Source organism: Ziziphus jujuba, chromosome 11 (assembly GCF_031755915.1).
Source record: "Ziziphus jujuba cultivar Dongzao chromosome 11, ASM3175591v1".
Lineage (NCBI taxonomy): Eukaryota > Viridiplantae > Streptophyta > Magnoliopsida > Rosales > Rhamnaceae > Ziziphus > Ziziphus jujuba.
Window position 1 is genome coordinate 13,242,517 of NC_083389.1, and position 22,413 is coordinate 13,264,929.

The following is a 22,413-nucleotide window of genomic DNA, read 5'->3' on the forward strand; positions in this document are numbered from 1 at the left end:
CAACTTTGATCAATGTGTTTCCATTGAATCAGACTCTTAAGTAAGCTGTAGAAGTGCTGCTTAATGCTTTGATAGAGGAATTTTTTGTTATTAATTTGGTTAGAGCTACTGAGGTTACCTTTTTCTCCTTGTGTTTCCTCACCCATGTCTACTAATGAGGTAGCTCACTTCTTAGCAGGGTTTGCTATTAATTTTTCATTATTATTTTTAAGAACGGGTTTGCTATTAATAATTTTTTTATATTTCAAAAATAATTATTGATAAATGAAAAATAACGATAAATGAAAAATACCTTTAGGCACTTAACAATAAATTAAAACACAGCATATAAACTTAAAAAAAAAAAAAGGCTTTTGAAAATTGATGAAAATAGAAATTTGGGGTTGTATAAACTGGAGTACTGTATGCACTCTAATTTACATACCCGAATGGATTTTGATTATCAATTTTGTATTTTTAAAGGTAATATGACAAATTTTATTGATATATAATGCCAATAATAATAATAATAATGTGGATAATGATACTAGATTTATGTAATTTAATATTACAATTTTAAATCTTAATTGAATCAATTTAAAAGTAATATTAAAGGTTTTAATAGTAAAACCATATCATAGGAGAATGATTCTCAATTCAATAGCTTGTGTTGGAAGAGATTAGCTTTCTGAAAGCTATTTTATTTTACTTCAATAAATATTTTTAATAATATACACTGAAATTAATTAAAAATTAAACCAAAAGTCACTTTTCTCCATCACAAAATGCACAAGTGAAAAAAAAAAAAAAAAAAAAAAAAGCATCCAAATTCCAAAATCTTGTCTGTTTTTTTTATTTTTTGGGTTTTTTGGCCAACAGCCCAACCAACAAACCCTGATGGATCCCTACGACGAGCAGAGACTCAGAGCCGAAGTGATCTACCTCCATTATCTTTGGCATCAAGGACCACCCACAAACTCAAACACAAACACGAACACAGCCACTAGCACAAACACATACGCAAACGCACACACTTTCACAAACACCACCAACGGGAAGAGGGTCAGAGGTCAGTGGAGCGAGAGACCCAAGAAAAAGCCATTGAATTCCGACCCACAACCCGATTCCTCCACTACCACCACCACCCAATCCCAATGGCCGTGTCCGACTCCTATCCAAGACAGCGCACCGGGAACCTCATCTGGGTGGCCGGCAATGAAGCCCATTTCGGTTCCCTCCACCCGCCCCATGTCAGCCGAAGAGCAAGCGAGGCATTCCCAGTTTCAATTGCAGTACACGGCTTTGGATACTTGCCGGGAATTCTTCTCCCGGAACGACGACGATTCAGACATTGATGATGATGAAGATGAAGATGAATGGAGCAGAGAAGGGGATGAATATTGGCTTGATGATGATGATGATGATGGTGATGGTGATGATGGTGAAAAAGAAAATTTTGATTTCTTTCTGAGATTGTTTGTGGAGAACAATGAGCTGAGGACTTATTATGAGGAGAATTCTGAGGGTGGTGAGTTTGTTTGCTTAGTTTGTAGTGGGCTAGAGAAGAAGAATTCTAAGAAGAAGATCATTAAGGGTTGCCATGGGCTTCTTCAGCATTCTATTACTATATCCAAGACAGGAAAAAAAAGGGCTCATAGAACTTTTGGAAAGGTTATTTGTAAGGTTATGGGTTGGGATATTGATCGGCTTCCAATGATTGTTGCAAAGGATGAACCTCTAGGTCGCAGTTTGGCCAAGGCAGTGGAGATACAAGTAATTTTGCAGTTCTTTTTTGTATTCCTTTGATTTATGATTATTTTTTTCCAGTTTTATGTAAATGGAATATTTTGGGTTATGAATATTACAGGATGAAGCAGAGGCAAATGCTGGTAAAATTGGAGATGATTCTGGTGGTGTTGCTGACAATGCAGTAACTTTGAATGTTAAGGATAGTGAAACAGCTGAGGAAGTTGAATGTGATGGTCAACAGAATGGTGGTGAGAAATTATTGACTTGTGAGGTTAGTTTTATCATTATTTTATGTATATATATGTATATCTATGTGTGTGTGTTTGTGTGGCTCATTTTGACATAAAGATGCGAAGAAACTCAGGTTTTCAAACACTAAATAGGATGAGACAGTTATTGGCTATATTTGGTTTTCTACTTTTCTGCCTTGTATGGCATACTCATTGCTTTTGTGATGTTAAGTTTGTTGCTTTCATAGAATTTGCTTAAGAATGGTTACCCAGTATCCTCCATTTGTTACTTTCGGTAACTCATGGAAGTGCCAAGAATCTATGGATGAAGAATGAGAAATAAAGAATTGACGATCTTATTGCTTTTAATAAATAAATAAATCATAAAATTGATATTTAAATTTTTCGGGAGTATCTACCTCTAAGGTTAAATCCAAGGGTAATTTGGCAGGTGAAGTCTTTCGTATTAAATGAATAAGTCCACATTACTTTCTTCCTTCCAAATCTTACCACACTTTTTCCCAACTCTTAAAAACTGTGCACTGATAAGGAATGATAATTGCAACACATCTTTTACCCACCTGCAATAATATTGTACAGGTGCTACTTGATAAGTTATAAGCAGCAGGAGATGTACACAAAATTGAGAAAAAGCTTGAACACACGTAATCTTTGCAAGAGGATCTTTTCTGCTCGCTTCTTTAATTAGCCTATTTTCGCATGACTTTTTCTTCAAACATGTTTTAAAGCTTTTGGGCATTTCCATGGCCTATAATTCTTTCGACCATACAGTTAAAAGTAAAAATAAATGCAGGTATCTAACAAATCTCTAGTCTCTACTTCTGAATGGCTGTGTGAAAAGCCCAATGAGGATTCCCCGTCAGCAGTGTTAGAATGGCCTACTTTGACGCCTCATTCAGCTTCTGCAACAAGTTCAGTATTAGCTGAAGATCAGTCAAGGTTTGCTGCCATACGGTTGCAGCAGAAGGCCTTGAAAACTTGTCAAGATTTCTTGGCAAGTAATTCTGAGTCGGACAGTGATGAATTTGAGAGTCAAGAGGAGGACGATTACAATTTAAAGGGTGAAGATGCATCGGAGGATTGCGATGAGTTGAAGTTCTTTTTGAGGGTATTTACGGAAGATCACAACTTGAGGAGTTTTTATGAGAACAATTATGAAAGTGGGGAGTTTTATTGTCTAGTTTGTGCTGGGATAAGGAAGAAAATCTGGAAGAGGTTCACAGGTTGTGTTGCTCTTGTGCAGCATTCAACTGCAATATCAAAGACAAAAAAGAAGCTAGCTCATAGGGCTTACGGACAGATTATTTGTAAGGTACTTGGTTGGGATATTAATCGGGTTTCAACATCCATGTTGGAAGGAAAGTCTCTTGGTCCATCTTTGGCTAAGTCAGACAACTTGCAGGTAGCTATTTCTTGCATGTGATGTGTAGATGTTAAAGTTATTGCAGAATTATCACCTAGCTTCATTTAACAATGCAGGGTGAATTTAAGGAAAAGTCAGACACTTGTAAAGATTGTTTACAATCTTCAGAAAACAATTTGACTGGTGGTAATCATGACTAACATGAATTAGCTTTAAAGGAGGAGTCTGATATCCATTCATTAGAATAATGACCATCAAAAGCTCGTGAGCTGCAGGTAACAATTCTTGTATGTTATGTATGCAAATATTTTATAGATATTCCTGAACTGTATGAACTGGCTTTAATTGACCATGCAGGGTGAACCTTAGGAAGATTCCAGCTGTTGTAAAGATGGTATATGTTTTGCTGGAGAAGACTTGAACTGAGAAAATAGCGATGTAGTTTAAAGGATTGTGATGTTCATCATTATGATGGCACATTAATAGTTTGTGATTTGCATGTTAGTTCTAGCTTACCTGGTCAATCCATGGCAAAGCTAGACAAGTTACAGGGTGACTATTTGATGTTGGAAAAATGTGAATTGCTTCGTAGATAATTTCTTAATGCTTCATAGGTAGATCGACCGGTAGTGTTTATGAATCTCAATATGTTCAAATGTTCATTGAAGGAGAATCATTCAAAGAACTTTATATTTTTGCTGTTAGAATCCAATCCAAACAAGGGGCTAGAGTTTTTATTTAGGACCTAACATAAAAGTTCTTGAAGTTGTTTAGGACTGCAGTTTTCTTATGATGCCCACTGCATAAGCAGTTCACTGATTTTGAGAAGCTTGTAGTTTCTTTATGTTATGATGCTTATATTGTTTATCAAATGCAGTAAATGGTTGCACAAAGCTGCCTCCAGTGGCACTTTCTTTGAATGCAAGGAAACTTAATGAAGAAACAAAGACTCGCTTGGAACTTGTAAATACAGCTTTATCCTTCTTTTCCATTCAAACAAATTTTCATCCTTTGCCTTCTCTTGTTTTGTTTTCTTGTACTTCTTTCCTTTCTGATTATGTTCGGAGTAGATGATGAATTTATTTTTGCTTTTTTCTTATGAATCAGAAGTATTCCATGAGCTATGTATGAATTTAGCTTAAAACATTTTTAGCATCAGAAACTTGCTGTGTCTTGACTAGCAACTCCTGAAATACTCGGTGTACTAACCTCTTGCATAAGGTTATTAGGTCCTACTTGCTTTGCTTCATTTTTGCCTCATTTAAAAGGTGAAACTGTTGAATATGGCTGTTGGGTTTAATCATTTTAAGTTTTCTTCTTTCGTTTTTTTGGGTATTTATAAACAGATTGATGGATTCAAAACTGAACTAATCAAAACTCTCAATGAAAGCTCGAAAGGATAAGAAGTTTTCTGAACTCAAACCTGCTCAACTTCTCTGTATCTGTTTATCTGCGCAAACATGCCGAACATGAGAATGTCTATTGTGTTCTTTCTAGCATCTATTTTCCTTATTCAACGGATCACCATCACCAACTTGAGTGAGCCCTTTGTGTAAAGCTGCGAGGAAACTGAACATGAAAGAGAGTTGCTAATGTTATAATTTTCTTATTCTAAATTGTTTTTATAAGTGGTTTATTTATATTACCTTAGTATACTCGGAGTTTAATTAAAATCTACATGCTTTCTTATATATGAAAAATATATGATGTTGATTATTGACTAACCTTTTTCGTATTCTTGAAAAAGAAGTATTTCTTTTTGAAAGACCCTACCGTCTTAAAAGATTGAAATTCATCCAATCATCCTCATTTCTGTTTTTTACGGATTATAAAATACAAACATACAACTTTGTTTTTACGTAGAAAATGTTAATTCGCCTTTCTCACACTTCAATAACTTTGCTCAGCTATTATTTTCGCAACAGTTCTTTTCTGTTTCTTTTTTTCTTTTTTTTTCTTTTTTTTGGTTTTAATGTTATTATTTTGTTTCCAAAACAAACTTTCATTTCAAAACATCGTGGTCATACACAGTGCTAATATTACAAAATGTTTTTCAATTCTTTATATATTTAACCAATAATGTTCTTGCTAGCATTTTCACTTTTAACTGCACATTTAAATTGTAATACCCTTCATTTCAAAGTCGCATTTACAATTGCTAGTTAAAGACAATAATTTCCTTTTAAGCATTTCTTTTTACACTCAAAAAATAAAGAAAATAAAAATTATGAAAAATCCCCTCAAATTTTAACCCTAAGGGCCTCTTCATAAGAAGAAAAGAAAATCCTTGAGTAGTCTCAGCATGTAATAACATCTTAGCAAATGATGATACACAAGGCAAAATTGATAAGAGAAAGATGTTAAGTAACAGAGACTTAAAAGTTAATTTACACCAACAAAAATGGAGAAACAGAGGAAGAAACTACAACTTGCATGCCATTCTAATAATTTAATGACTAGAAATCTAACTTTGAAGTTTGAACCTGGAATCCACGTCCTTGTAGTTATTTGCAAATTTACAAGAAGAACGAAAACCACCAACCCCACAGCTTGCCCTCAGTATAATTGTTATCTACCAATAATGTCAACAATTAAGGCATGCCATAATCATACAAATAGCAACATTTACATCATACACCTCCTCCAACCAAACCGTAGGAAATTTCAACCAAGAAAAAAACAAAAAAAAAAAGAGATTAACTTTAGTGCTGTAGAAGAGAACTTACACGGAAATATCATCCCACACGAACCAGTTCTTAAATAAACATAACAACAGCAACAGATATTTACTCGCAAGCCAGTTTGGTGCCGAAGCTGGTGAGGCAAATTGCAAATGCCTGGAAGGCTGATAAAGGCTGCCTATAATCCATGGTAAAAGTATCTTCTGCCACTTTTCCAAACTGGAGGAGAACTGTTTCCTCATCTCCCTTCCCTCCCGGCTGGCTTTGGTCGATTGTTGCTACCAGTTGAAAATTCTTCACTGACGCCACTGTAACCCGACCATGGAAATTTAGACACCAGCACTGCAAGTGCTCATGCCACCTTGGAGCTTTGTTCCTCAAAACGGTGCAGCCAGAGGCAGCATAATCGGGTTTCTTCATCATCTTGGAGTCCTCTGGGGATTTCTCAAGGTCTGTTTCACCAGACCATGGGCAATTCAGTGAGCAAACCATCCTTCTTGGACCTCTTGATTTCAAAAGGTTAAACTTGTAAGAGACCCTCCCAACCTCAAAGTTGCCTGCTGGAACTTGGGGGCTTATTTGTTTGCTTGCAAATCGGCGGCAGGCTCTATTGATAGCCGGCTTGGCACCACTGTGTGGTGGCAGGCTATCATAGATTGTAAAATTGGTTCCAAGGAAATCCGAGCTGCAAAAGGTTTTGGATAAAATAAGAATGGCAATAAAAATTACGAACAGAATGTCAAATTTGTTCTCAAGTAATGAATTCTAGAAAGGAAAACAATTAATAGATGACAAATTAAGGTTGCGCTTTTAAGCACTGGAAAACAAAAGAGAAATCTCCAGCTTCTTCCAATTTATTAGGCCTTGCCATTCCTTCTATTTCTCCTGATTTGACTGGACATTGCTGTAAAAGAAACCAAACTATTCTATGAGTGTAAGACGCATCTAGATTATGAAAGAATAGTTTGGTTTCTTTTACAGCAATGTCCAGTTACCATCTAGATTTGACAGTTACTTTAGAAATATATAGCTTTTATGCAAGTGATTTCCAATAATAAGACATTTCAACAAGTTTTCATGCCCAAGCTACTTTTCAAGATGCAGGAATAGATAGAAACTATAATTGCAAGTACTTTCTGCCTAGGGCACATCCAAGCTCACTGTTTCATTTATTCTTTAATATCAATAAATTATGACATACCGGGTAATCATCAGCTGGTAACTATATGCAACAGAAATTTCTATGAAAGACTCGGAACAATCAAAGAAACACAAAAACCAAGCAGAACCATGTTAAATAATGGTAGTTTTTGTAGTTAAAGTTTCAACATGAACTCAAATCAACAAATGAACTACTTACAAAATAAATATTGACATGCAAACTAATTTGCATTTTGTTTTAGCAGTGAACTACTTTGCATTTTGAATATCATATGAAATTATTTCTGCACTATACAAGATGAAGATAAGGTGTCAACCAAGCTTATAAGAACTAAATATTCTTAGAATCTCATATGGCAACAAAGGTAACTTTAGCCAGAAGATGTGGAGTGTTTGGGGAGTGGGGGAAAGGAAATAAATTCAGTGCAAACATAAGCATGTTAAATACAAGAGAACTACATCACAAAAGAATCTTACCTTAACTTTCTTAATAAAATTTCTTACCTTAACTTTCCAACATAAGCATTACTTCCTTGTGATATGTCATCAGTAGCAAGCGATATTATATACTCCGTGTGAGCACCATGCCTATATTTCCGTGCTGCTAAGAGGAACTTTCCTTTGTCCGTGAATGCTGGTAGGAGGGAATCAAAAACTTAAATCAGCAAAAACTTCAACAATCTACACCATGCAAGATGTCAAGGGCCACACAGACACACCACAAAAAATAATAATAATAAATAAAGTAAAAAAGGCTTAAACTGCAATAAGAATAGTGTGCAAACTAAGCCAAAATATTTAAATTACAGTTGTCACTGTAGAAATCATAAAGTTTAATAAGAGCTTTACTTTATTATAAGTTATTCACAAAGAATCATACAGCATTAAATTATTGCACCTTCACATTTTACTCCTATTCAAAATGAAACAAAAAAGAGACAATATCCTTGACATAGAACACAAATCATGGAACAGGAAATAAACAGCCTTACTAGTCAAGTCACTTTATTCATATAGGAAGGGGAAAAATATATATATATATATATATATCAGCCCAAAAATACCATTAAACACTCCTAGAAGCAACTTTTGAATCTTAAAAGTAGCTTCTGGCTTCTCAAAAGCTATGCAAAACAGGGCCAAAATCAATGTAAAAGCAAGACCAAAAAATCAGACAGGTTTCTCCTATAACATATGGCATTGGTCAAATTTGACCAAATCAAAATAAACTCTGACCCCGGAAAGGGAAAAGAGTCAAAATTCTAGTTTGTAGAATAGGAGAAAATAAAAGGCAATCAAAGTCAACCCAGTTCACCCGCCTGTCAGAAAACCAATTCAACAATATTTACTCACATGGCGTAAGGGCAAGATATAGGTAAAACGTTGAGGCCTTCTTGTTCCGTTTTATAAGGCATTGATAAGGACTGTCACGCGGTCCAGCCTGCACTAAGCATAAAAACAGTAATAAATTCAATAGTAAATTATGAAAGTCACAAACAAACGTAGAACATCTAACTAACCAAATTTCTATCTCATCATCTAACTGGTGACCAAAATGAAGCATCACAAGAACAAACAGCAAAATTACAAGATTTTATGTTCCATACATTCCATGAGAACAAAAAATATTTCCAATGCAGAAAAAAATAAAAGTTAATTGTTCACAACATTAAGCATTTACCCTGGTTTAACACAATGATCACCATAACAATCTATTGATGAAAATATCCAGGTCATGAAAAGTTTGTTATTCTCAACAGTAAGCATATCTCAATAGATAGACCATATGGAAATTTTCACAACTTGTTTTTAACATGTATTGATTTTGGATCGCCACATTCTGATCGCCAGAACCAATTTTCAATTCAATTAAAATGGAATATGATAATTGGCTCAAAGCTACATGCAGTGCGTTTCTGAAAACACATAAATCATATGCAATAGACCAATAGTTATAAAAAAATATATATATATATATATATATATATATATATTAACCCAAAAAAAAAAAAAAAAAGAGTAATATTAGAATCTGCCGAGAAAGCACTCTCAGATCACAAAACAATGTGAAATACCAATTCACTAAAGTCGACCTAAAGGGAGAGTTTTTTTAACTCCGCAGTATTTTATAATTCATCATTTTCATAGAGATAAATTAAAATCAGTTCCCAAAATTCAATTTTTATACGATATTAAAAACCCAAGCACTACAATAAACATATCCTAATTTAACTATTTCAAAGAAACAAACAATGCATATGATTCCAAATGCAATGAAAATTTCCCAACAATCACAAATGATCTACGCATTACCTAAATCAAAATAGACATAAAGATTCGAGCTCAAACAAAAATTTTGGGAAAAAAAAGGGTGGGGTGAAAAGGAAAATTGATATTTCCAAGGCGAGACCTGCTTAAGGCAAGAAGGAAAAGTAATTTTGCCACCATGGGAAGGAGAGCGAACGATCTCCTTAGTAATCTCCCTCCACCGCTTACAGACACAAGCGCAAGCGACAACGTTTCGGCGGTTAGGCCATTGGTTCTCGCTAGCCTCCACTCGCTGAATGATTTCCCCAAGGAGCTCCGGAAGCATGGTGGACCATGACGCCGACGAATCACCGCCGTCGGCGGCGGCCGGATCCAACTCGGCCGAGTTGCCGAGGACGATCCGTCGTCCACGTCCTTGCTGATCTTCGTCCTGCTCTTTCAGTTCCCTGAACGATTTGGAGAATTTCCGAGACCTAAAGACCTTTCTCAAAGACATGGCTTTTTTTTTAGGGTTTCCACTCTCTCATCACAAAGATGAAGAAATAAAGAGAGAGAGAGAGAGAGAGAGAGTTTCAGGAGGAGCGAAGAGAGAAAAAATGATCGATGATGAAAATGAAAATCGAAAGCGACAGTGGTAAAGTGACACAGCTGTGAGGGAGCAATAAAAAAGGACCAATGAATTTGGTGTACGGGCGACCGTGTTGAAATTTTCGTAATTGGCGGTGACAGTGAGTTTAGTGTCAGGTTGTGGTGTTTTGTTTTTTTTTTTTTGTTTTTTTTTTTTTTGGGTAGTGTTTGACTGGGTCTTGCATATTAAAGCGCAAAAGACTGTTTTAACTTAGCGATGTTTATATTGTTTCAGTTATATAGTGTACTTTTATTTGTTGTTGAATTTACGAAATTACCCTCGGCTTCCTCTCTTTCGTACTCTTTTTTGACCGTTCTTTGGCGTTTGACAATTATATCCAGTTTCGATTTTGGACACCCCAACCTCATGATTAACTTCCCAACTTACAACAACTTTCCCAATTATCAAAATTAATTATATTCCTCAAAATTATATATATATTGGCTATCACATCAAAAATAAATTTAAACAATTAAAGAAATTTCTTTAAATTTTTTATTTACTTTCTACTTAAGCAATATTATTTTTAAATATGTTTAAAGTTCTGCCAACTATAGATAATTATTGATGTTACATAATTTTTTTTATTTTTATTTTGTATAAGTGACACTACAGTTTTGATAATATGAGGGTCGGAAGTCCATGAAGAAACATTGTAACGGAATGCTCATTTGATATTATGGCATAATTTATAATTTAAAAATGTTATTTACAAAAAAGAAATAACTAATTTCGAAAAAAAAATAATAATTAAATTGAGAGTCCATAAATGGAAATACAATTACATGGTATTTACCATTTTTTTTCCTTCATAAAAATCAATACCATATCCATAGAAAACAGAAAACCAGGTATCTATATATATATAATAACTTTTATTCTCAATGTTGATGATTATTCCCAAAAAATAAAAACTAAATCAAGACTCAAGACACAAATGGAAATATAATTATAGTTTTTGTATTTGCCATTTTGTTTTTTCTGTTTTTTCATAAAAATTAATATGATGTCTAAAGCGAACAGAAAGCCATGTATATATATATAACCATTTTTATTTTTGATATTGGAGAATTTTATTAATAAAGATGTATCTTTCAACGTTGAAAAAAATCTTATATATAATAAAATGTATAGATGAATATAGTGCAACAGACCATATACAAGCATATATTTCATAAATATTTTGTAAAGTTCAAATGTTTAGTTTCCAACATTTATGTAGAATTAAAGGTTATTGTAATATTGAACTTTCATGTCACGGAATTAACGGACAATGATAAAAGATAAAATGATAACCGCGCTTGCATGCAAATTTTTCTTCTTGACGTCATATTTTGGATGAAGTCCACTTTGAATGACATTTTTTTCTTTGGTTGATGGATTTTATTTTTTTATTTTTTGGGGGGAAAAGGTCATGTACCCAAAAACGAAAAAGGCAATCTCCGCGTTAGAGTTGGTAAACTACTAAAACGCCCATTCAGACCTGGCCTATAATTGACAGAGAACAGGGTAGGAAACTGGCCCAAAAAAACGTGCATTGGGGCTAAGATGGGAATTGTGTTTTCGATTCCAATTTCCATACCCCATGTATAAATTTTATATTTCATTTTATTTAAATATTAAATACATATTGGAAGTAGTTGGTAAAACCATGACCTATAAAAGCTAGATTTACTTAAAAAAAAAAAAAAGAAAAGAAAAAAAAGGACATATAAGCTTGGTCATTAATAAAACGAGATAATTACGCGAATACCTTTCTTAATTAAGTTTGGTGAATTCTCTTTCTCTTAATCAAGTGTTTAATTTTGTTAAGTGAGAATATTTTAGATCTCATTTTTATATATGAAAAGCTTTTTTATATATAAAAAAAATGTTTGGTAAAAATATACAATCATTTATTGATTAAAAAAATAATTTTTTAAATTATTTAAGAGAAATTCAAATTTTAAACTTTTCTAAAAAAATTAGTTTTTTAGTTTATATGATAATAAGCATTTAATATATCTATTTTATTACAATCACATATTCATTAATTTTTTAATAAATTTTTTTTAAAAAAAATTTATTATATAAAATTATATAGATAAAAATTTTATTTTTATCAGCTATATCAAATAGATACTTATTAAAATTTTTCTTTTCATTTTTCAATAAAATAAAAAATATAGTTTGTCTCCCTAGAAAGCATTTTCTGTGAAAAAAATTCATAATTCAAGCCCTCTATTTCCAATTATGTGTAAATTACTTAGTTTTTTTTATAATTATCAAGAAAGGGTATAAAGTAAATAACAGTACTTATTTACTGATTATTTTCGAAATGCAAGTTACATGTAATAATCAAACAAATTTTTCATATTTACATAGGTTTCAACGGGAACAAAGAAAAAAGTCAATAATCGTATTTATTTATTGCCTGTTTCCTTCTTTCTTTCCTTGCCATTGAGGATTGTTCATTATATCTTTCTCGGTGGCATCTAACGCGGTATGTATATTTTCTTTTTGAGAATCCGTTTAAGAGTGATTTTGGATATTTTAAAAATTTTATACAATATATTTATGTATTTTGATTAAATTTGTCATCATCAAATTTCAAATTTAAATTTTAAAAATTATTATTAATTGAACTATTCCAAAAGATCTTTATTATACACATACATATATGAAGAGACATTTATTTATTTAAAAAATATATATATATGAAGAGACTTTTTTTTTTTTTTTTTGAGACAATCCTTGAAAAAAAGAAAAGAAAAGAAAATCCTTCTAGAATAGTAGAATTTTTCGCCATTTCAGTCACGGAGCAAAATAAATTTGTCAATAAAGGTTCCAACAAATAACGAAGTTAAGAGGTGGGTTCCGCTCCACCCATAATTTATTTATTTATTTTTTTCTCTATGTATATACACACTCACGGAAAGTTAATAAGAAATAATAATAACTAATAAAACCCCCGAAGTCTTTATGCCCCCGAAGTCGACCGTTGAACCCCCGAGTCCACCGGCGACCAGACGTGGCTATATGTACTACTACACCACCTACGCTTCATTTTATTATTTATTATTTATTATTATTATTATTTTTGGTTTTTGGTTTTTGGGTTTTTTTTTTTTATTTTTTATTTTTTGGGGAGGGCAGAACGAACTGCAGAATTTATTCTGGACTGCTTCATTTTAATATTATTATTGTTTGATATAATCATTTTAACTTTTTTAAAAATATAAAAACTAACGAAAACATGACAAAAATAAAAAATTGCAAGAAGGATGTGATCGATTGGGGATGGATGGGAGGTTTTTAACTTGTAATGAGGATACAAAAAAGAGAGGAATAATCCCAATTTCTTGCATCAAATCACGTAAGGTTGCCTCTAAAAAATCCACGGGAAACCCAGTCTGTTATCATAAAAATAAAATGAAAAAAAAAATAGTTATAAAAATATATTATTTATATAATTAGGTATTAATTAAATTTAAATTAATTTGTTCTTTTAAATATAGATCAATTAATTTCAACGTATCTTTTGGGTATTGTTTACTTTAGGTGAAATTATCCTTTTTTGGTTACTTGTTGTACATGAAATTTCTCATGTATTTGGTATTATTAATTATAAGTAAATGGGTTTCTTTGACTTTCTATTTTTCTTTTCGTTGAAATTAATTTCAGCTTACAATCATGTCAATATGTTCCACCACCCTGATATAAGAAATAAAAAAAAGAAAAAAAAACATTTTCATTAAATTATATAATATGAATTTTAAGCAAAAATAAAATGCCAGATCGCCAGATCCTAAAACTTCCGTGGATTTATTGCTTTTGATGTTGGTGTATGTTTTTGTAGGAAATTAGTGATTGCGCTTACCCAACCAAGAGGGCAATGATATACAATTAGTACCTACCTTTCAATCTTATTGGTTTTTATTTGCTTTTTATAAAATTGGATATAGTTGCTTATAATTTAAACAAATTGGAATTTTCATGCCAAAGAAAAAAATAAATAAAAAATAAAAAAGGGATTCATTTGGAGTCTGCATGATGCTGACTCATGCGTGCAATGTATATAGTTGAGGGGGTTTGGTCATTGCTATGTAGAGGTGCCTAGATGATGAAGTTACTGTTATGTTTAAATTGACAATTGGTTGAAACAATTTCCAAGGTATATATTTTTTCTTGAATATTTGGCACTATTTATTTTATTGTATTTGTATATATCAAGGTTGGAAAATTCAAAATTAGGATTATTATTTAAAAAATTAGTAACATAAGCTACTAGATTATCTCTATAGTGACATATTTGACACTATTAGATATAAATTTCATAGTTGGTAAATTTGTTGGTTTGGTATTGATATACTAGCATTATGAAAAGTTAGCAAATTAAACATAAAGATGGGCATGATGTCTTTTCACCAGCCAATATGATCATTTTAATTAAGGAGGAAGCTGTTTTGAACTTTCTTCATAAAGTGAGGTTGATTAAAGTGAGGAAAAAAAAAAAAGAAAGCTTTTTACTCAAGGTACCATAATATACCTTTGTCGAACTAAAAAGTTTAAATAAAGTTGATATTCTTGCAAAATATTCAATGCTTTCAGATTCTTTTATGCAAATTGAAGTTTTAATAAGCAGTAATAGGGAGTTTGAGAGAGCTTTATCTTGGTAGGATAATGATTAGAACCCTATTAGCTTCAGCAACTTGTTCTATTAACAAATTACGCTACTTTTCTTTGGCATTTTTTTTTTTTTTGTTTTTTAGGTTGCACAATTTTTTTTATTTGGTTGGCACTTTCGAAGAATTGCAGCAATTGTTTTATTGAAGATGAATTCAAAATGATTTTTCATTGAAGATGAATTGCAGCCATTTCATATAATAGTTCCTAAATTCGTTGAAGTAATCGTTTTTTTTTTATGTTTAATACTTAAGATTTGTAGTATTATTTCAGTCATAATCAAATACACAACTTAATATTAGATGGCCTTACAATATGATATGTCTCTTAAAATATTCTTTATTTCTCTTGTCTCTTAAAATATTTGTTTAAATAGTCTTTTATGATTGAGCACACAGGCAATCGATTTACAAACTTAAAGTTAATGAATATATATATATATTTCATATATATACATATATATATATACGCACATGCAAAGTATTTGTATTTACAAATCTATAATACTGAGAACTTATAAGGTCCAAGTGGTAAAAACTATATTACAAAAAAAAAAAATGATAAAAACTATTTAAAAAAAAACAATAATCCAAGTTTGAATATCATTTTCAATATTAAAAACAAAAATAGTACTTTTAAGCTTGACTCGATTATAAAATCATTCAAACTTGGATCATAGAAAAAAAGAACAAATCCTTCCTTAAACGATAACAAAAAACTATGAAATGAAATATGGTGTTTCTTACAACTGAGCCTTACCAATATACTTTTTCTCTGACTTTTTTTTCTTTTTTTCTTTTTTCTGAGATGTACTTTTTCATTGACTCGGTAAAACAAATAACGCTGCAGCAAGGAAGACCATGAAAGCATTATTCACCAAAAAAAGTCGTGAAGTATAGTTGGGCATGGTAAGTATGATACTATAAGGATGCGACCAGTCAACTACATAATTTGTGGTGATCCAGCATTACCATAAGGTATGCGGTGGTCTAAAGTCCAGGTTTATCTTTATTTTCAAATATTTAAGATATGTTTAACCCTTTTTTTTTTTTTTTTAACATTGTTTTCAAAATAAAAAATAAAAATATTTTTAATTGGTTTTTTTTTTTAAAATAAAGGATATTTGACAATTTAGAATTTCGAATCTATTATGGCACTTCTATTACTTGATTCAGGCATTAAGTATTCAAATAGTTTCGATCTCTAAATACATTTAGGCAACTTTTGGATATGGAGGTCCATCTGGATATTTTTAATCTGGTCTCATTTTGAAAACATTATATTGATAAAATGCAAAACTTTTACTTTTTTTTTTTTTTTTTGTTTAGTATTATTATTTTTTCTTTGTTTATGCCGTAGCTTTGCAGAAGTTTCTGAAGCATTTGCTTGCCATATGCATTTGGGAAGAAAAACCCAAAAACAAACAGTATTTCAAGATAGAATGAAATCATTTGGCCCATGCAGGTCTCGAACCTGCGACCTTCGCGTTATTAGCACGACGCTCTAACCAACTGAGCTAATAGGCCTTTGTGACCTTTGAGAACCAAGTAAATATAACAACTTTTATCAAACACATATTCTAAGATTTTAAAATTGCAAAACCTGTATGTATTAGGAGTCAATGTTTTTTTGCTTCTATTATTTCAAGAGGCTGAAAAAGTACGTACCTTTTCTTGTTTTCCCTTTTTTTTTTTGCTAATCAAGCGAGAAAAGTATCTCTGTAATAAACAAACAATACAGCTAAAAAAAGAAGATTACTGTCACTAAAGAAGCATTATAACTCATTCTCCTTTTTACCCTTGACAAAAGAGATAGTTATAATCTCAAAAACAAGTATCTGCTCTATATATACACATACATTTCATAACATGTAAACCAAGGTTATCTGTCACAAGGGTGTATGACACTTTCATGACTAGTATTAATTAACAAACCTTTTGATTTATATGGATTTGTTTAACAGTTCGAATCAAATATTAAAGTTCCAAAACTGAGTTAAAGTATATACCACTTAACACTATCGATCAAAGTCGATTTTGCAATTTTGCTTGGTTTAGTTAGTGAAATTTTAGCTAATTTTCTCTGGTAGCTAAAATTCGGAAATCATCAGAGGCTCATACAATGAAGGCAGGTTTTGGTCTCGGAAGTTTCGTCAGTTTGTCATTATTTTTTAACTTTGTACTTGTAATCTTAGGCATTAAAAATTACAAATTCAAAGAAAATGCAATCATTGGCTTTACTTGTCTTTTCCTAAAAAAAAAAATAAAAAAAGAAAAAAAAGTGAAGGTTATCCAGAAAAGAAATCCTTCGAGAGATATTCAAAGATACAGCTAGACAGCACAATTAAACGCAGACAAGACAGACCTCCCACCCAGTCAAAAGCTTAAAGGGATCATGTTCATCATCTATTTGAGTCTTTGCATTTCCTTCCGGCTGCTGAATTCCTGAAACCTCTACGTGTACTACCAGTCAACTATGCACAACCATACCCCCAGATTTTGATGATATTTTGCTCCCAATATTCATCAATAATACCCGGCAAAATAACCAAAAAGTAATATAAGTTATTGACCAAAGACAAATAAACCATCTAGTTTATTTCCTTATCTAGGGGTATTTTTATATTATTACATCTAAAACGTTACAATAAAGGCGTGCAAATTGGGGTATTTTATAACCACTTGATACTATTTAAATTGGAAAACAACATTTCATTAATGAAATATGGATGTTCTTAGTTTAAGTCCCTTTGTTTTATTATAACTCCAAATATAAACTTTATTGCCTTTATCTTAAAAGGAAAAAAATAACGAGTTTTTGCATAAACACGTAGCTTTTACACAGCAGTCTTTGTCAATATTATTCCCCACCATATATTAAACAATAAATTGCTACACGACAATCATATAATGTAATTAAGATTGAATCATCGAAGTACCCTTCTTGATATAGGAAACCTTTTTTTTTTCAATCCACCAAAAAAAAAAAAAAAACAAAACAAAACAAAATCGTTATCCAAAATGGATTAACATAAAATAATTAGGCAAATCGAACCAGCTCCTTTAATGCTTTTTGACCACATGACTTTCAAACCAAAGAGATGAATGCATGTAGCTGAGCTCCTTTCTAGGGGTCCCAGGAGCACTGCAAATTTTTTTCAATGTAGATAAGGTAGAAGAACTAATATTATTTTATAAGTTCTTTTAAGAGTGCACGACTGATCAAAGTTGGCGACTACTCAATTGATGACAGAAATATAAATATATAATATAGTATATAGTGTTATTGAATAAAAATATAGCATATGGTTTAAAATCAAAAGAATCTTCTTTACAGATGATCCAGATCTAAAATCAAATATAAAAATATAATAAACCAAATTTACATCGATGACTAAAGAAGTTGTTTCTTATCTTTTAGCCGCTATAAATACGTCCCTTCCCAGCCTCTTAAAAACACAAAACTTTCACACATTTAAAAAAAAAAAAAAAAAATGTCTTCTCCTTCCTTGATCACCACCACCACCACCATGTCATTGTTTTCCCTCTTCATTCTCTCACTTTTTCTTTCCCAAGCTTATGCTCAAGTTCCATCTAATGCCACCTTCAAGTTTGTAAATGAAGGAGAATTTGGTCCATATGTTAATGAATACGATGCAAATTACAGAGTTCTCAGTGTGTTTGCCTCACCTTTCCAACTCTGTTTCTACAACACCACCCCAAATGCCTACTACCTCGCCCTTCGCATGGCTATCCAACGCACCGAGCCGATTTACCGGTGGGTTTGGGAAGCTAACCGTGGAAACCCAGTAAAAGAAAACGCCACCCTCACATTCGGAACCGATGGCAACCTTGTGTTGGCTGAGGCCGATGGCAAAGTCGCTTGGCAAACCAACACAGCCAACAAAGGTGTGGTGGGCTTCAAATTGCTGCCAAATGGTAATATCGTCCTTCGTGACTCAAAGGGAAACTTTGTTTGGCAGAGTTTCGATCACCCTACCGACACTTTGTTGGTGGGTCAGTCTCTGAAAGTTGGGGGTGTGACTAAGCTTGTAAGCAGGCTCTCAGAGCAGCAAAACGCAGATGGACCATACAGCTTGGTAATGGAGCCTAAAGGATTGGCATTTTATTACAAAAGCAACAACTCAGCTAGACCACTTCTCTACTTTTTTTCATCAGATAGATTGAGCATCCAAAAGGGCTCTCTGGAATCTGTCCAATTCCAAAGCGAACCAGAAACAGATGAAGCTTATGCTTACGAGCTGAGATTTGCGTACCAATCAAAAGATGGCTCAAGTGGAGGAACTTCAATCTTGTCCAGGCCCAAATACAATGCCACATCCTCATTTCTTCGACTTGGAATTGATGGGAATGTTAAGATCTACACTTACTATGACAAAGTGAGCTGGGGTGGATGGGAGGTCACTTTCACTCTGTTCGATAGGGAATCGTTTTGGGATGTGAGCGAGTGCCAATTGCCGGAGCGATGTGGGAATTTGGGTGTGTGCGAGGACAACCAGTGTGTGGCATGCCCTTCGGCAAATGGGTTGATTGGGTGGAGCAAAAGTTGTCAGGCTGAGAAAGTGACTTCTTGCAGGGCAAGTGATTTCCATTACTATAAAGTAGTGGGTGTTGATCATTTCTTGAGCAAGTTCACAAAAGGTGATTCTGTCAAGGAAAGTGTATGTGAGAGCAAGTGCTCTAAGGATTGCAAGTGTTTGGGCTACTTCTACAACCAGCAGAGTTCGAGGTGTTGGATTGCTTATGAGTTGAAAACCCTCACAAAGGTAGAGAATTCCACCCATGTGGGCTACATTAAGGCACCCAACCACTAATATTATTGGACGACCCACTTCAGTTATTGTATTTGGTATTATTCCATGAAGGTTTTAATTTAAATCTTATATGATGTTCTTTCAGTAATTTTATTTCATTTTATTTTTATTTGGAGTTTGTTTTTGTTTGTTTCTTTCAGTAATTTTATTTCATTTTATTTTTATTTGGAGTTTGTTTTTGTTTGTTGAATTGGCAATAATAAATACTTACTTTGTTTCACTAATAGTTTCGTCACATTCTATATTTTTTTTTTTTTTTTTTACCCATAAATAGAAAAAAACAAAGCCAACTCAACCATACAAGAGTATTGTCCTGTCCACAAGGCTTTGTTCTTCCCATTAATATATTGTATTTCCAACAGTGATGGGCTCAATGCGATTTCCATCTCATGAAAAATATAAAAAGAAACTCATATGACATGTCAACCTTATTCACCAAAAAATAATAATAATAATAATAAAAAGACATGTCAACTTCAAGCTTTTATAATATTCAAAAAAAATAAAAATAAAATGAAGCTTTTATTATTAACTCTTACCTTTTTTTTTTTTTTGGTTAAAACTATTAAAAATAACACCAATTTATTAGACTTTAGGATAAGGCTGGATAAGTGAATGAATTTTTGACAAAGGTAGTTTGTTATTCTTTTACAGCTATATTGTTACATGCTGTTATGCTCTGTGTATTATTTGACATATAGTTTATTTGATATTAGAATTCTATATAGAAAGATAAACTTGTCCCACATTTTAGTTACTAAATTAAAAAAAGATACTACCTTGCTATGTACATGTAGTATAAAAAAGTTTTTCAAGCGTCTGTAACTGTATGAAATTAAAAATACAAATCTTCCATTTTTGTTTAGGGTCCTTGGGTCCTCCTCGTTACGAAAATTAAAAAAAAAAAAAAGAAGAAGAAAAGGAATTAAAAAATGAATTGTTTCCTGATCTTGCAAATATAGCCTCATATCATAGATTTTGCTTCCAAAAAACAATTACAATTATGGAATCACACATTGATTTATAAAGTAATAAACTACAAATAATTATTGACCCCATATCCCGCATCTATGTATATTATTAATTTTATTTGTCTATAAATACATTATACACAGCTAAAATGGCTAGCGAATTGAGTTGTCCAATTCTGTCAACTTGTCTTGCTAGATGCACACCTTAAATTTAAACGAAAGCCGGACGACCACAATGATAGTTTAATTGATATAAATAATTAATTCAGATAAGTTATATATTATACCAATATTCTGTTAATATTGCCCACCAAAAATAATCAAATTCTGTTCTTTTTCTTTTTCTTTTTTTTTTTTTTGGGGATCAAGGCCGGGGAATAATGAAGGCTGCTATGCTTGTCTTGTCCCTACATAATTTCCTCTTTTAGTCAACGTAATAATATTAAAATGTTTCATAAAAAAATTTCGTCATCCACTTTCAAGCTTTAACGTAGTTGTATATGTATATACATATTGTTATAATGGAATGGATTAAAGCTTTAAGCACAAATGGAATACTTCCTTTTTAAATCATTGTCACAGCAGTGAAGTTCTTCAAATCAGAGCCAGAGTGGTGGACCATAAATATAATATATGCCGTGGGACGAATTAAACATATCACATTACAATTCTATTTATTTTTTCCAGATAAAGTGATGCGGCCTAAAATATATATTTATATTATGTATGTGTTCAAGAGTTTATATAGGGATTTTCAATTGGAAAGGAATATTTGAATGATGATCCAGATATAAAATCAACATAAATAATTTCAAAGCAATTGACTTGGAAGACTCAAAAATGCCTACCATCACCATAGATACAGCCCCGGTGGAAGCTCTAAAACACAACCGAAAAACACACAAACATGTCTTCTCCTTCCTTGATCATGACCATGCCCTTGTTTTCCCTATTCCTTCTTTCTCTCTTTCTTTCCCATTCTCAAGCTCAGGTTCCACCCAATGCCACCTTCAAGTTTGTCAATGAAGGAGAATTTGGGTTTTACATTCTGGAATACGATGGAAACCACCGAGTTCTCTCGATGTGTTTACCTCTCCTATCCAACTCTGTTTCTACAACGCCACCCCAAATGCCACTTCCTAGCCCTCCGCATGGCAATCCAACTTACCGAGTCGATTTACAGGTGGGTTTGGGAAGCCAACCGTGGAAACCCCGTCAAAGAAAACGCCAATCCTCACATATTCAGAATTGATGGCAACCTTTTGTTGGCAGAGGCCGATGGCAAAGTCGCTTGGCAAACCAATACAGCCAACAAAGGTGTGGTGGGCTTCAAAGTGCTTCCAAATGGCAATATCGTCCTTCATGACTCAAGGATGCATTTGGTATCCAGGACAGGTTTGGATTGGACAGAATAGGATTGGACAGGATAAAATAATGCAGTCCTATATTTGGTATAATTTCGGACTAAATGATGGACAAGTTGTTTCATGTTTGGTGAAAAATTGGACTATTTTATAATTTTTTTAATTTTTTTGATGAAAAATTATAAAATTCTATTTATAATTACAATAAAAAAATATTATATTTAATTAAAGTTGTAAAATTATATACAAAATTTTAATATTTTTCTAAACCCACAAATTATATTAATATATAATTTTAAAAATAAATTAAAATTAAATTATAACATAATATTTCATAAATAACAATGAACTAAAAATAAAAATAATTTAATGGTATTTATAACTAGAATTATAACATAGGATTTTACTGAATCGTTTGTGTAAAACATCAATCACCATAATCTCCCATCTCCCTCAACTTCATCACCTCTTTTTAGTTTCTTCGGTTTCTTCTATACCT

The 22,413-nt window shown here is 32.3% G+C and overlaps 3 protein-coding genes and 1 non-coding gene across 10 annotated transcripts; 2 read left to right on the top strand and 2 right to left on the bottom strand.

Moving 5' to 3' along the window:
- Positions 1-784: 784 nt before the first annotated feature.
- On the top strand, positions 785-4,982 carry LOC107432541 (uncharacterized). Of its 6 annotated transcripts, none has more exons than XR_009634799.1 (6): positions 785-1,752; positions 1,847-1,999; positions 2,773-3,381; positions 3,459-3,617; positions 4,220-4,305; positions 4,450-4,982. XR_009634799.1 is itself a non-coding variant. In XM_048465068.2 (4 exons), exons 1-4 carry the CDS (start codon positions 877-879, stop codon positions 3,540-3,542), a joined length of 1,722 nt encoding a protein of 573 aa, XP_048321025.2. In that variant the 5' UTR covers positions 785-876; the 3' UTR covers positions 3,543-4,036. The 6 variants fall into 6 exon arrangements, 1 of the variants encoding a protein (XP_048321025.2); XR_009634800.1 differs by having other exon boundaries at positions 4,689-4,982; XR_009634796.1 differs by having other exon boundaries at positions 4,220-4,982.
- A 707-nt stretch (positions 4,983-5,689) lies between these two features.
- On the bottom strand, positions 5,690-10,045 carry LOC107432542 (tubby-like F-box protein 7). Of its 2 annotated transcripts, XR_001582715.3 has the most exons (5): positions 9,595-10,045; positions 8,538-8,625; positions 7,689-7,818; positions 6,069-6,708; positions 5,690-5,914 (listed from the first exon to the last, which is right to left on the bottom strand). XR_001582715.3 is itself a non-coding variant. In XM_016043698.3 (4 exons), exons 1-4 carry the CDS (start codon positions 9,946-9,948, stop codon positions 6,129-6,131), a joined length of 1,152 nt encoding a protein of 383 aa, XP_015899184.3. In that variant the 5' UTR covers positions 9,949-10,045; the 3' UTR covers positions 5,690-6,128. The 2 variants fall into 2 exon arrangements, 1 of the variants encoding a protein (XP_015899184.3); XM_016043698.3 differs by having other exon boundaries at positions 5,690-6,708.
- A 6,152-nt stretch (positions 10,046-16,197) lies between these two features.
- Positions 16,198-16,271, bottom strand: TRNAI-AAU (transfer RNA isoleucine (anticodon AAU)). The gene has a single exon. It is a non-coding gene; the product is annotated as a tRNA-Ile (tRNA).
- Positions 16,272-18,189: 1,918 nt separating this feature from the next.
- On the top strand, positions 18,190-19,799 carry LOC107432500 (epidermis-specific secreted glycoprotein EP1). The gene has a single exon (XM_016043645.4). It carries the CDS (start codon positions 18,239-18,241, stop codon positions 19,577-19,579), a length of 1,341 nt encoding a protein of 446 aa, XP_015899131.3. The 5' UTR covers positions 18,190-18,238; the 3' UTR covers positions 19,580-19,799.
- Positions 19,800-22,413: the final 2,614 nt, after the last annotated feature.